The 14,348-nt window shown below is 34.8% G+C and overlaps 1 protein-coding gene across 1 annotated transcript in view; it reads left to right on the top strand.

Annotated features, from left to right (window-relative positions):
• The window catches only part of LOC140436164 (beta-1,3-glucosyltransferase), an 84,505-nt gene that overhangs the window by 53,020 nt on the left and 17,137 nt on the right, over window positions 1–14,348 (top strand). Inside the window, exon 2 of the mRNA XM_072524873.1 lies at window positions 4,769–4,878. Coding sequence (XP_072380974.1) covers window positions 4,769–4,878 — 110 coding nt within the window. The remainder of the gene's footprint in view (window positions 1–4,768; window positions 4,879–14,348) is intronic.

The raw sequence follows: 14,348 nt of genomic DNA, 5'->3' as shown, positions 1-14,348 counted from the left end.
TGTGAACATAATCAACATTTCAGAATCCACTCACTTTAGCGCGATGTGGCCACCTTTTGCCTTTACTTTGGCCTTCAAACGATCAAAAAACGAGATGCATGCTATACGAATGTGATCTTCCGATATTTTGGCACATTCACGTATAATTGCTTTCTTCAGCGTATCCATACTGGCATATTTTTTAGTCCTCACCTTGTTCTCCAAAATGGACCAGATGGAATAGTCCATCGGATTTGCGTGTGGCGAAACCGAAAGCCATTGTGTAAATGAAATGAAGTGTGGAACATGGTTTTTTAACCATTCTTGGATTCACACTAGCTTTATGAGACGGTGACGAGTCTTGTTGGAACGTCCATGGTCTACAACCGAAATGTTTGCGTGCCCACGGCTCTAAAGCAGCTTCTAAAACATATTCCCGATAATGAGTTGCATTGACTTTGACACCAGATTCAATAAGAATGATTGGAGAGCGTCCATCGGCGGTTACAGCTGCCCATACCATTACTTGAGATGGGAAATTACTTCGGGTGGCCGTTCGTAAGCTCAAACTTTCGTAGGTGCGTTCGGTCAAGTAAACACGATCATTTTGAGAGTTTATGAACTGCTCAATAGGGAAATTTTTCTCATCAGAGAACACTATGTTCGGAAATTCGCCACGTTCGCGCAGGCGTAACAACTCATTTGCTCTTTCAAGCCGAACTTTTTTTTGCTTTGGTGTAAGATTGTGTGCTTTTTGGAACTTGTAAGGCTTGACCTTGAGCTCCTGCTTCAATATTATTATTACTTCCTTAATAACGAGTTATGGTGCGATACACAAACATTTTATTCACTTTGATGTGTTTGAGCTGACGAACAATAGCTGGTTGTGATTTTCCAGCCAAATATAACGCAATCAAACTATTACGTTTAAATTCCATTGCAAATAACTTTTGTTGTACGTATAAAACTTAAATGCAAATGCTTTTGACGGCTTATAAACATACTGAAGTGCTATCAGGCCAACTTTGACGTAGCTGTCATTATCGATTTGCCAGATATATCGATGTGAAGTTGGTAACAGTTCAATTGCGTAACCCTGTATAAAGCTGTTACTGTTATATAGATTTTTGCCATTTTATACGATTCTCATGAAATCAATAAAATTTGTCCCTCCCGTTGACAGCTCGTTATAGAATTTCCATTATTAGTGCCTAATCTTCAAAACCTATACAGGGTGTCCAGAAACTCTCCTGACAAACGAAGAACGGAGATTCCTGAGATAATTTTAAGACAATTTAACCCAATTCACTTAGTGTGAAAATGCTTCCTATGAGAGCTAGAGCTCTTTGAAACTGGCTGCTTGCAATTAGTTTCTTTTAAATACCTCCAGAATGCTTCTATTTAGAGAAACAAAAACTGGTACAATTATTTATCCACCAGAGTTGAATCGATTCCGTTAATTGCTAATTTCTAGTACCGGTCATAGGCATCCGTTTTGGGTAGGTCAATGGTTACTTTAACGCATATCTTTTTTGTTTTTTACTTTTAAGCGTTTGTGATACTAGATTATTAAATTTTCAGGTATTTTAGTACTAAAAGGTACTCCTATTGTATGTCGGTAGGATACACCGTTTTCGAGAAAAATCGATTTGAAAATTTTTCGTTTTTTTAAAATCATGAAAGAATGATTTTCAGAATCATGAGGAATACGCTGATTAGGCATTTAGTTTATTCCAAAATGAGATGTAACGGTCTAGCAGTAACGTAGAGACGCTGAAAAATTTCCCGATTAAGAGAAACAAGTTCAATGTTCCCAAAAAATTATGAAACAGGGCGACATAATGATGTAACAGGAGCACATGAAGATGTTATTATAATGAAGGTTGAGGAAAATTTAGAAATTAGCATTCGAAGACTATCAGCATGTATCCGTAATTTCAAAATCTTCCGCAGGAAATATCTTACATAACGAGAATAAAACGTCGGGATATGAGTAGTTGATGCCTGCTCGTTTAAATGGTGCTGATTATTTACATTTCCTGCAAAATATTGTACCTGATTTGTTAATAAGTCAAAGTGAAACCGACATTGGAACATAAATGAACTGGCGAATGAAACAGCAAAAATATAGAGAAGAAATTGAACAAACCCTGAACTACCAAATAGAATGTAATGAAATAAAGGAAGATGACTTCTAAATTAATCATTAAAACGGCTAGTCAGATGTTTAAAAAAAAGTAAAAGAAAGAGGAAAAGATATGGTACGACGAAGAATGAAAAAAAATTGAAGCAATACAAAGAGATCCAGCTAAACTTGGTTTTAGGGAATGGAGCAATTTTCTCAGGCAAAGGAAATTATAGGACCAACTCTGTTCCAACACTAACAGGAAGACGAAGAAGTTGATACTCGAAGATGAAAAATTAATAGAAGATTGGAAAAAATATTTCAAGAACCTTTTAAGTATAGTACTAACAATATCGCATAAAAAGAAGTATATATGACAGTGGACATGCCAGTAAAGTAACCTGCTTTTAAAGATACCCAAAAGGTCTTAAATTAAAAAAACCACAAAGCATTAAGAAGTGATAAGATACCAGCTGAGTTTCTAAAATATGGGGGAGAAGCACCACATTACCAGATACACCATCTAATAACGCTAGTACGGCAAGAACAAAAAATTCCAACAAGTTAGAAGAAAATCATTATAATACCTATCTACAGAAAAGGAGGCAAAATGAAATGTGTTAACTACAGACGAATATTCTTAATTAACATCGCATACAAAATCCTCCAAAAATTTTTCTTAGTCGATCACAGTAACAATTGACCAACTATTTATACTAACGGCTTCTAGCGAAAGAATGGGAATATAACATACTGATACATAACCTCTTTATCAACTTCCGACAGGCACATAATAACGTGGAGAGGAATCAAGTGTGGAATGCGATGGCGGAGCTCTCAATACCCCAACAACTACTTCAGATGACGAAAGTTTGCATGGAAAGTGGAGTATCTAAAGTACGGGTGAATAATAAAATTTTTAATTTCGTGTTAAATCGATGAGAACAGCCGAAATAAATACCAAACTACTAACGGCTCAAGGTCCCAAGTTGCTGCTAACATAAGCTGACGATATTGATCTCATGAAAAATTCCATCCTGTGCGTAAAAGACATTTTCAATAAAGTCAAGGGAGTAACAGAAGAAGTTAGACTGACAATCAATGAAGAAAAAACAAAATGTGCATAAACAGAACAGGTCTAAGGGACACAATTGGACAAAATATCACCGTCAACACCTATAACTTAAAAAGAGTTGAACGGATGGGAATGATATCACTATAGAAATAAAAAGCAGAATCCAGGCTGCATACAGATATATGTATCCACTGAAGGACATCCCAAATAAAAATCTACAAATCCATTGTCAGACCTAGAATAACATATGGATGCGAAACATGGACAATTACCAAATGTAATAAAGAAAAACTCGGACGTTTCAAAAAAAAAAAATATAAAAATTTTTGGACCTCGTCACGATATATTCGCAAATCCATATAGATTGAGAACAGTCGTAGAAATAAAATAACTTTATACTGATAATAATATTCTCCAAAATAATAAATCTCAGGGAATAAGTTGGGCAGGACACGTACATAGACTTATTCTTCATGTACTATGTCCTTTAAGAACGTTGGTTACCATAGCTATTTTAATTTTATTCACTGCCACCCTAAATAGCATGTATCTTTTATCAATGAATACATATCAATCTCGCAAGTTCTTTAACCATGAAGTCTTTCTTCTTCCTGTCCGAATACATGTCCAAAGTAGTCCAGCTTTCTGTTCTGATACTTTTTATAATCTCAGTAGTCTTGATAAGACGTTCTAGTCTTGTGGAATTTCGAATCTTCTCCACCCAAGAAACTTTTAAAAATTCTTCTATAGCATCACATTTCAAAAGCCTCATGGTGGTTTAGGTCACTTTTATTCACAGCCCAAGACTCGACACCATAAAGTAAGACTGAGAACACGTAGCAGTAAACTAGGCGGATACGCAATGCCAATCTTAGGTCTCTGTTACATAATACCTTGGACATCCTTCTAAAAGTGGCTCTGGTCTGCTCAATTCTGGATCTAATTCCATCGTGATTCTCTGCGGTACAATTTCACTGATATCCACTGATTCGTTAAGTATTGTTCATATAGTAACCGAAGAAACATATTGATGGAAGACCGAGCCTTTTGGAAAAAAATTTAGTAGTCAGCCAAGATGTAGCGCTTCATAACGATGATGATGAGATATCAATTTGGATTCTTATTCTTTTATTTGTATAATTTATTTGTATTGTTACATTCTGTATGTTTTTAATTGACTATGGGGTACTGCTACAATTATTTTTTAAGATCTGAATAGCATCTTTCTTTTTAATTAATGTCCCTCTTTTATTAATATATTAGTAGATTAAATCTGCATGTTCTTATAGTGATGCTTTTATGTACACATTTTTAGAATTTTTTAGAATTGATTACAAACATTTTTGACATAATCTACTATTACATATCCGCTAGAAATTATAACATAATTGTTTTGTAAAGCTAGAACCCACCAAACTCGTCCTTTGATCTCAATATTTTAATACATAGTGTGGAATTAGTTAAATATTATAGGTACAGAGCAACACTTTTAATTTAAGCTTATAAAATTGTTAAGGGCAGATTGAAACTATTGAGAACTGTTAAATTTAATTTTTTGAATAATATGTGTTTATTTTATATTGTTTCAGATATCCAGCATATCGTGTTTGTTATAATAAGCCAAAATAACAAATACAATTTAAATTTAGCACAAAATTTGGAATATAACATTCGTACACAATCCGAAAGAATATTTAATGTAAGTATTTTTTATATTTATTTAGTCATTAATATAATATATAGTCAATTCGATCGTCTTGGGAATATTTTGGCAGATACATTATTGGAAGCATACAACAGTAAAAATCCCAACTTTTAATAATAATAATAATACATTCATAGCTCAAATAAACCTACTGCTGTAGATTTCTTTCATTGAAAAAAGAAGATTAATCGTTACTAACGGGAGTGTATATTTATGTTTTATTAAAAACTTTCCATTTGTGAATACTAATCTATAAACGACTATACAATTTCAAAAATATCCTTTTTTTGAACGTTTTAATTGATGCAGTTTTATTTTATTAATGTAAATATTTTTTTGTTTAAATATTAGCTTTGGGCACGTATGCTTGGCTGTATAGTAATTTCCAATCAGTCGGTCAAAATTTGACAAACGTTGCAAAAAACAATTACTAAATGTACTAGACCGTTGGGATTTTATCAGCGAACCGAGCAGAGAATGTTGATAGTCATCCTTGTTTCACCGATTGTAAAACTAGGTGAAACCACCTTTCCACTTGACCTAAGATTTATTGTGGCTCGTTCCTAGGTTAAGCTGTCCTTTCAGGCCAGCCTTTTTAACAAAGTCCATTATGGCCATAGGTGACACTTTTAGGAAGTTGTAGGGCTCTACTTGATAATGCTCAAATTTATTGAGTCCGATCATGGGCATAAAATCTGCAATCCGCACTTTAGTCCAATACTGTTGTTTTAGCTGTGCTTCTTGCTACGCCAACGAACGGTTCTGAGCCTGTGAATGTTCTTTTGCCCCGCTCCTGGCAAGTAGGTCCGATTTTTCCTTACCTTCAATACTAATATGATCAGGCACCCAGGGTAAATTTACTTTGTTACTTTTTTCGATCCAAATCAGATTCTGAAAATAGTTCCAAACTGCTCTGGAGTAAATTGAATTCTATTTCAGTGCCTTTAATGCCGCCTGGCTATCCGATATAATTTTTATAGATCTGTCCCTGCTGTTCTTGTTTATTAGTTTCTAAGAGATGTACCATCTCTTTAGAATAATTTTTTGTTTGGAAGATAGTGAAATGATTACTTGGGCTTTCACTAACGCTTAGCCTTGTTTTCCCTCCATATACTCAAACTCATCGGTTTTAGTATATTTATTTAGTCATCTGTACACCAGCATCGGTCTGCCATTCGTTCCATTCTAGAAAGACGACATTAAAGGGCTTTTCTAAATTACATTTAGGTTGCATTCTATTTGATACTATTTCAAACTCTGGATGCTTTTTATTATTTCTTCAGATTTGATCCCTGTATACTTTCACCCCGATTCTTGGCGTCATATCTGTATTCTGTATGATTATACCTTCGTTTCCTTCTCCAATCCATATATGTAATGGAGAGAGATGAAGACGGTTGGGGTAGTTGACATCTTCTGTTTTGAATAAATATGCTTGCCATTGAGGCTTAAGCATTCAGCTTCTCTCTGGTAGTCCAATTGTAAAAGTAATTTTAACAAACAGTTTATCACGCTTATAAGAATTCTCAAGATGATAGGACTGAATGGTAGATTTAATTAAATAACGGCGAATTTATATTGGAATAAGAACATTAGTTAGAATTAATGCAAATATAGCAGAAGAAATATCAACGCACCTTTTTTGATATTCTTACCAATAATAACCTTCACTCCAGCAGAGGTTAAAACAGAAATAACTATATTGCATTCACCAAAATCACTTTTGTCTGTCATTTACCATCATTACTTTCGTATAATATGTGTGTACTGCGATTATTATGATTCCTAAGCCAAGTAAATCTACACCCAATCTTACACCCTATTGACATATTAACCTCCTATCTACTCGTATTATCTGTTTGGAACGATTACTAATAAAAATAATGGAGTTGTCTTCAAACAACAAAATGTTCAGTGTTGCAAATGATCAGTTGTGAGAATGTGCTAAACCATCAAGAATAAAAATAATCCAGTGACTCCAATTCAGAGTGCTCAGATCCTTAGTAGATGCTGCTTATTATATCAGAAATCTAACTCTTTTTTATAACCACATCTTTTATTATACAATACAATAAATCCAGTGAACTGCTACCAAACTTAATAATAGAACCGATGAACATGAAAATGCAGTAGCAGAATAATTATTATACGTTGAAATGAAAGTAGACGATTACATTATTTTTAATTCAAGCTCCATTATTGCTACACACGTGTTTTGAACTATTCACCTCTCATCAGGAACACTTGTGGTAGCTTGAACTGAAATGGAATTCTCTCAATTGTTTGGCAGCTATAGTAACATAACATGCCTGAATACGCTAGTAGCGACCTTTATATGAAACAACGAGAAGTGAGGACACTTATCTTCGATGGCGAATTAGGTGAACTACCAATGAATAACGGATAATAATGAAAATACTTTCTCATTGCTTCGAATAATTACATAATGATGGTAGTTACAAGGTGGTAATCATAGGGTAGAAAGAAGCTGAGGCCGATCGCGAATTAGGTGGGTTGGATGGACTTAAAGGTATTAAAAATCAGAAGACGGCAACAGGTCACCAGAAACCGAACAGAATGTCGAAGAATCTTGGAGCAGGCCAGGATCCACAGATGATTGGCGAGCCTAAGATGATGATGATGATAATGATGGAGCAATAGTTAGAAGAAACACTACGCCTATCTTGCCTAAAATATTTCGTACAAATTGAAATAAACATTCTATAAGAAGAAACATCGATGGATATTCCATTGCAAGTGCTCAACCTTTAACATATTTATTTGAAACTTTTTAATTAAGTTGATTTCTAATTTTCTATGTATTTTTCTAATTTAATTATAAATAAAAAAATTACCGTTAACAATTGATTAGAAAATGTTGTACAAGTTTATCCAAACGCCTTTATTTCTATTGAAATAATTGTTCAACTAGAAATTTCCTAACAAGATATAGTTAAATATCGGTTCGTTGCTTTCGATGCAGTCAATAGGATTCTTAGTTTTTACCATTCTAAATTCTGGAAACAATATTAACGAAAATCGTGTCAAGTAGAGATTAAGTTCCGGAAAGTTTAAATCAATCCATTGAAGTCCATTCCAATTGCCGATAATCCAAAATAGACTTTTCTGCTTTCTATTTGTCTAATCTTAATCACAATCTTCGAGGAGTCTAAAACAAGTGCTGTTGTGTTTGTAGCGAGGGCAACTGGCATCGTGAATAAATTATAAGACGGAATAAATAAAACACACTCAAATGGATTTCATACAATCTTTTTACATGATTTTCCTTTTTGTTTCGTGAATTTTTCATGTCTAACACATAATGTGTAATGTGTAACTTATCGATATTTTTATTTTGGTTTTGTAGGATTCTTTATTTTTCAGTAAGGAGGATAACTCTCCTATTGTTTTCCTGTTTTGTTCTAGATATACAAATTTAAACATTCTATCGTAGTATACCTGGTGGTGAATCGTCAAACGGGCTATAGAAAACTATATGAGAAATTATTCAAAACTGATAATTTCCTACTTCCCTAATTATTTTACATAAAAAGTCATAAGAAACTACACATTGAAAGTGACATTTGTCAGAGTATTGTTATAAAAGTTAGGCCACACGTAGTGCAGAATGTGTATAACGGGTTGTGTTAGGTCATAATGAAGTTAGATGTTAACAATATTTGAATTGTCAATATTTTTATTTTATGATTTATTGTTTAAAAAACAATAAAGTTGGTAAAATGTACTCAGTTGAGAAGAACGGAACAATAATAAAAATATTTTATTCAGGCAATAGTGCGCGAAGTGTCAGTTCTTTATTTAGCTTAAGATGTCTCAATAGATCAATTCTAAGTTACAACAATTCAATAGATTTTAAGAAAGTTAAAAAATACTGTCTGGATAACTCCAGAACTCGTAACTGTCTTCTGAAGATATAGTCTTTGGGCATAAAGTCTTTTTCTTATCCTTTAAACTGAAACACCTGTTTCTTCCAAAATCTTCCTTTATAGCTGTGGGTAAGAAATTGTTGGGTCTCGTATAGCTAGTAGGACAATGAAATGATCGTGGCGAGCCGTTGTTACTTTTTGGCAACTTTGTTGTGGTATATTCTTAAGCGTTCCTAATTCCTGATACTTAGCAAAGGCTTTGACACAACGGATTGTCCATAAGGAATACAAACACTCATTAACAAAATATCACAAGTATATGGAGAGCTTGGACTCACATTAAAAATAACAAGAGGTTATAAGCAAGTCAAGTATTGTATTATAAGCTAGTCGTGCTTCCAACATACAGACTACAAATAACCAGGTTATACGAAATCACAAATTATGCAATATACATGCAAAAGAGCCAAAATCGCATACCTCAAGATGGAGAACTTAGTGTTTAACAAAAATGGAAGGAAGCTTATTAATCTTAGAAACGCCTAGTCTCGTATTATTCTTCTGTTTTCAGTACCCTATCCGATTATCGAACGTTGGCGATCATATTGGCAATAATAACTTTGTTTACGGCAGCTCGAAACAGATTAGCAGATGTCTCTTGATGCCACTTTTGGGTATTTTTCTTCAATCTGGGCCCTCTTCTCCCGGCGATCTTGCAGAGGTGTAGAACTATTTCATTTTCTATTCGATCAACCCAAATTATCCATAATATTCGTCAGTAGATCCACGTCTCAAATGCCTCCATTTTTTTTTATTAGTGTCTCAGCTCTCCATGCCATACAGCAATTTGGAGGTTATAAAATGTAGCCTCGGAGGAATATGTACCCTCGTATACGCTTAATGCGACATATTGCCATATGTAGCATTAAGCTTATTAATCTGATTTTAATATTTAATGTAATATCCCTATTAATGAGAATTGTTTAGTTTATAGAAGGCGGCTGTGGCTTTTTCAATGCGTATTCTTATTTCTTTGCTCATATTCCTTCTTCTTCTTATAGTGCCGTGCACCTATAGTGCGTTGGCGAATTATCTTAAGGCCAGACGTCTGTCTTTGGCGGCATGCAAAAGATCGCCAGTGTTATTTATGCCGCTCCAGTTCTTTATGTTCCGTAGCCACGGCATTTGTTTGCGACCTACTCCTCTCTTGCCTTTAATCTTTCCCTGGATGATTAGTTGAGGGATTGCGTATTTTTTTCCTCTCAAAATATGACCGAGGTATCCAATTTTTCGTACCTTGATCAAATTGAGTAGTTCTCTCTCAGTATTTGCCTTTCTTAAGACTTCCTTGTTTCTCACCCTATCTGTCCATGGTATGCGGAACATTCTTCGCAACGTCCACATTTCGAATCGTCATATTCCAGTTGTTCCAACGGCCTGGAAAGCCCAATGCTTGTCTTCTTCTGCCGGTTCTTGGTGTCCGAGAACCAAGATCAATATACCTTTTAGTATCATTCGTCAGTACCATTATGAATGAACTAAGGAATAATAATGGGGTGGTTTCCCGTTACCTTCCCCATCGCAGTAAACTACTCCAGTCATATTTGTAGTAGTCCAGTTTCGAGCTGATCCAGGATCATTTCTCTGCGCCTTGATCTGGTATTGATGATCGGTGCTGCCCTTCGTCAGGGAGGAATAGGAAAAAGATAGCTAGATATTGGCAGGATAAAGGGATGGGACATGTTTTCTATCAGTAACGAATTGAGAGTAAAGCATGGCTCACGTGGGCAGGATCGCTTTCCTGAAGTAGACCTATTCTATACTCGAATTGTAATCTCGTATTATGCTTACTTTATTTTGTTGTACGGTGTCGAGTTGTGATGTTATTGTCGCATGCTCAGAATTTCGTGGATAGCACACATATCTAACGAACGTGTGCTAGAGACTATGCACAAAGAGCGAGAATTGGTCAACATCATCAAAATGAGAAAGGTCCAATACTTCGGTCATATAATGAAAGGACCTAAGTATCGCTTACTACGATTGATCATTCAGGGTAAAATCGAAGGAAAATGCTGAGTCGGAAGAAAGCAACTGTCCTGGCTGCATAACATTGAACGATGGATAGGTTGAGCGGTCGAGGAATTGTTTCATCTAGCTGTCTACCGAGAAACATTTCATCAGCTTGTTAATACGACGATAGCCAACTCTTGAAAACAAGCACGACTTGTTTAGGGGAGTGGACCTTTTTGCAAGCTGTGGAGAAGGAAGAAGTGTAAAGAAGAACAGAAGAAGTACTTGGTGCAGGGTTTGGGTATGTGTTAAATAAGGCTGGCTTGTTATATATATATATATATATATATATATATATATATATATATATATATATATGATTTTATATATATATATATATATATATATATATATGATTTTATATATATATATATATATATATATATAATGCTGGCAAAATGCTGGAAAATTGACTTTTAAAAATATTTTTACAATAAAGTAAACAAGTGAAAGTTTAAGTGAATATTTTTGAAACTGAAATAACTTTTTTTAATGGTAAATTTAGTCTACTTTTAAATGACACTCTTAGTGTTTTGATAATATAAACTTTTTGAGTCTACACAGTTCTCAGAACTTTGCAGCCTCCCAGTTGCCTGATTGTTTTTCCAATATTTTTAAAATAGTTTCTGAATCGGTTTGAGTTGGTCAACAATAGTAACAATAAAAAAACTTAAAGGTTTAGGTATATCATTTTATTGTCAGTTAATAATACAAACTACTCAAAATAATAAAAAATATCAAAAACACTACTCAGAATTACTAAAAAGTAACATTTGTTTTTTGAACACCTTTAAGAAATTAACAAAAACATTCACAATATAGGAATATAGGATAGGAATTTTTGAAATGTATGCAGGTCTTTTTCTAACATCTTCTACATTTCTTGTTCCTGTCACTCGTCTACTTTTTACGGTTATAGCATAGGCCTGATTCCAATCCACCTATTTGTAGCTGGTTTTGTAAAAGAACCTATCACTTTCCTTCTCAAATCGAATCATTTTAACATTTGACAATTTTATTTGTTCGCCGTATATATTTTTCTGGCAGTTGAAGCTGATGTCGTTAGCAAGCGTTTTCAAATCGATGAAGTCATTGTAACTTAATTCTTTTACTAAAAGAGGGTTTCCTTTTTTCTTTGCGTTTCTAATAATCGACACAATTTGATCGGGAATGTATATCGGTCCTGACTTTTTAGCTCTTTTCATAGCTTTTTCGATGATATTGTGGACTACATCACCTTCGTTCTGTGTGTGACTGTTTTTTTCTGTTTTTTTTTGCTGACCACAGCAGTTATCGGAATAAAGAATTATGTCAGATTGAGGATGTGTATTAGCTATTTCTTCAAGAAATGTCAGGACACATGAACCAATTTCAACTGCTCCTCTTTGTCCCAGACCTTCATGCCAGAAGTAACAGGATATCTTGTCATTGCTTATTTCTGATATCATAAAATTAAAACAATTTAATCTTGATTTATATTAAAAAGCTGATGTTTGTCCCATAGGTACTGGCAGGACAGCTTGTAGCTCGTACATTACCAAAACTGTATTTGATCCTTCTTCTTTTACTTTTTCTTTGTCTGAAGCTTTGTCAGTTCTACTTAGTTCTTTTTCCTCTTGATGTGACTTATACTGACATTGTTATTTTTCTTTTTCTTTAACGCATTGGTCTTTCTTTGGGAAAAAGAAACCAATATTGAATTGTGTATTAAATATGTGGGCGTAGGCGTCATAGTTTGCAGCAGGTTGGCCCAAATAGTCTTGTTTCTTTTTATAATGTCTGTGTATTTCTTCAATGGATAAACCGCTATATATAAACTCCCCTTATGTGTTAGCCCTTTGGTAATGGCTCTCTGTACGGGGTATAGAATTTATATGTGATTTTAGAGACACCATCATTTCAGGGTTCATCTTTACCTGTTCACCATGTTTTCCACGTTTATCTTGCGGTACAATTCCAGACCCAGAAGCTTTTGATTGGATAATTGTTCTTTCCTTAATGCCAAAAGTGTTAATCAGGTATGTTTTGCATGCATGCATTTGTTTTCCATTGTGAAGCAGATAGAAAGCATAGTTCCGTCTTCTAGGTGTTTGAATAGTTGTTATGCGGTGATAACTCAACTGAAGTGGTTTAATACATGAAGATAAATAATCACGTTGTCTCTGCAGTGATCCTAGATTCCAATACTGCTGAAAAAAATCAGCTCTATGGTCTTTGCTAAACTTCTCTGAACACTTCTGAATGCAATGATTAGAGCAAGTAGGTCCCATTGTTTTTTTATTCACAACTTTTCCAGTTCTTGAAATATAACTTTTTCCTGAATTCTTAAGGAGTTTAGCTTTATTTTTTCGCCATTCTTCTGTATTTCTTACTCTCTTTTTACCTTTTTTGATGAGCGTACAATTTTCTGTATTATTTAGAGGACTTTTTATTTTCAGAAAATGGACTTCGATATTTTAGTTTCTGATCGTACATAGTTGTCACTATCTTCTCCAAACAAGCTGTTCTCATCATCTGAGGAATGTTGCTCATCATAGACTGTTCGAGAAATTTTTCTCAAAGTGATCTTGGTTGATGAGTGGGTTTCAACAGAATATGATGTACTGGGTTGTGTTTCATAATTGTTTGAAATATACTAAGTTACATAGAAATCCGAACACCCAGTTTAAATGATTTGATTTCAATAAAATTTGGTGTAATTTATTTATCTTACTAAAAAAAAACAAGTGATAAAGTTTTTAGCCTTATCAGTTGGAGATTCCGGTTTTTATACTTTTTGTTTTTAAATTCACTAACAATCTAAAAATGAATATTTCAGCCGCAGTAAAGATCCAAATTTGGCGGATTGTGATTCTTGACATTCTTTAAGATTGGTTACGATGCCTAGAGTACGGAGACCTGTACGATTTCGTCAACTTAGTGAGTTTGATAGGGGCCGTATAATGGGACTTCGGGAAGCTGGACTTACTTTTCGGGAAGTTGCAGTTAGAGTGCAAAGAAGTGTAGACACCGTGGTTAGGTGTTGTCACGCATGGCTTCAAGAAGGGCGTACGCAAAGAGCAAGGGGCACTGGACGCCGCCGTAGAACAACAGACCGTGAAGATCGCCGCCTAAGATTATTGGCCTTAAGAGACCGTTTCTCCACTACCAGCTCCATTGCAAATGAATGGTTTGCAGAACACGGCAGACCTATTGGCATGCGAAGTGTTTACCGACGAATACGAACCACACTGGGTCCTCCTTTTAACTCCAGAACACCGCCGTAATCGCCTTCAGTGGTGCAGAGAACGGTCACTCTGGAATCAGGAATGGAACAGTATTGTCTTTAGTGACGAGTCTCGATTTTGTTTAGGTCACCTTTAATCTTCATCAGAGGTAAAATGAACGCGCAGCGTTATATCCAAGAAGTTCTAGAGCCCCACCTTATACTCTATCTTGACACCCTGGCAAATCCAACTTTCCAACAAGATAATGCCCGACCACATGTTGCAAGAGTCACAATAG

This window comes from Diabrotica undecimpunctata, chromosome 3 (genome assembly GCF_040954645.1).
Source record: "Diabrotica undecimpunctata isolate CICGRU chromosome 3, icDiaUnde3, whole genome shotgun sequence".
Classification (NCBI taxonomy): domain Eukaryota; kingdom Metazoa; phylum Arthropoda; class Insecta; order Coleoptera; family Chrysomelidae; genus Diabrotica; species Diabrotica undecimpunctata.
The sequence above is the reverse complement of the archived record's forward strand: the minus strand, read 5'-3'. Positions and strand labels throughout refer to the sequence as shown.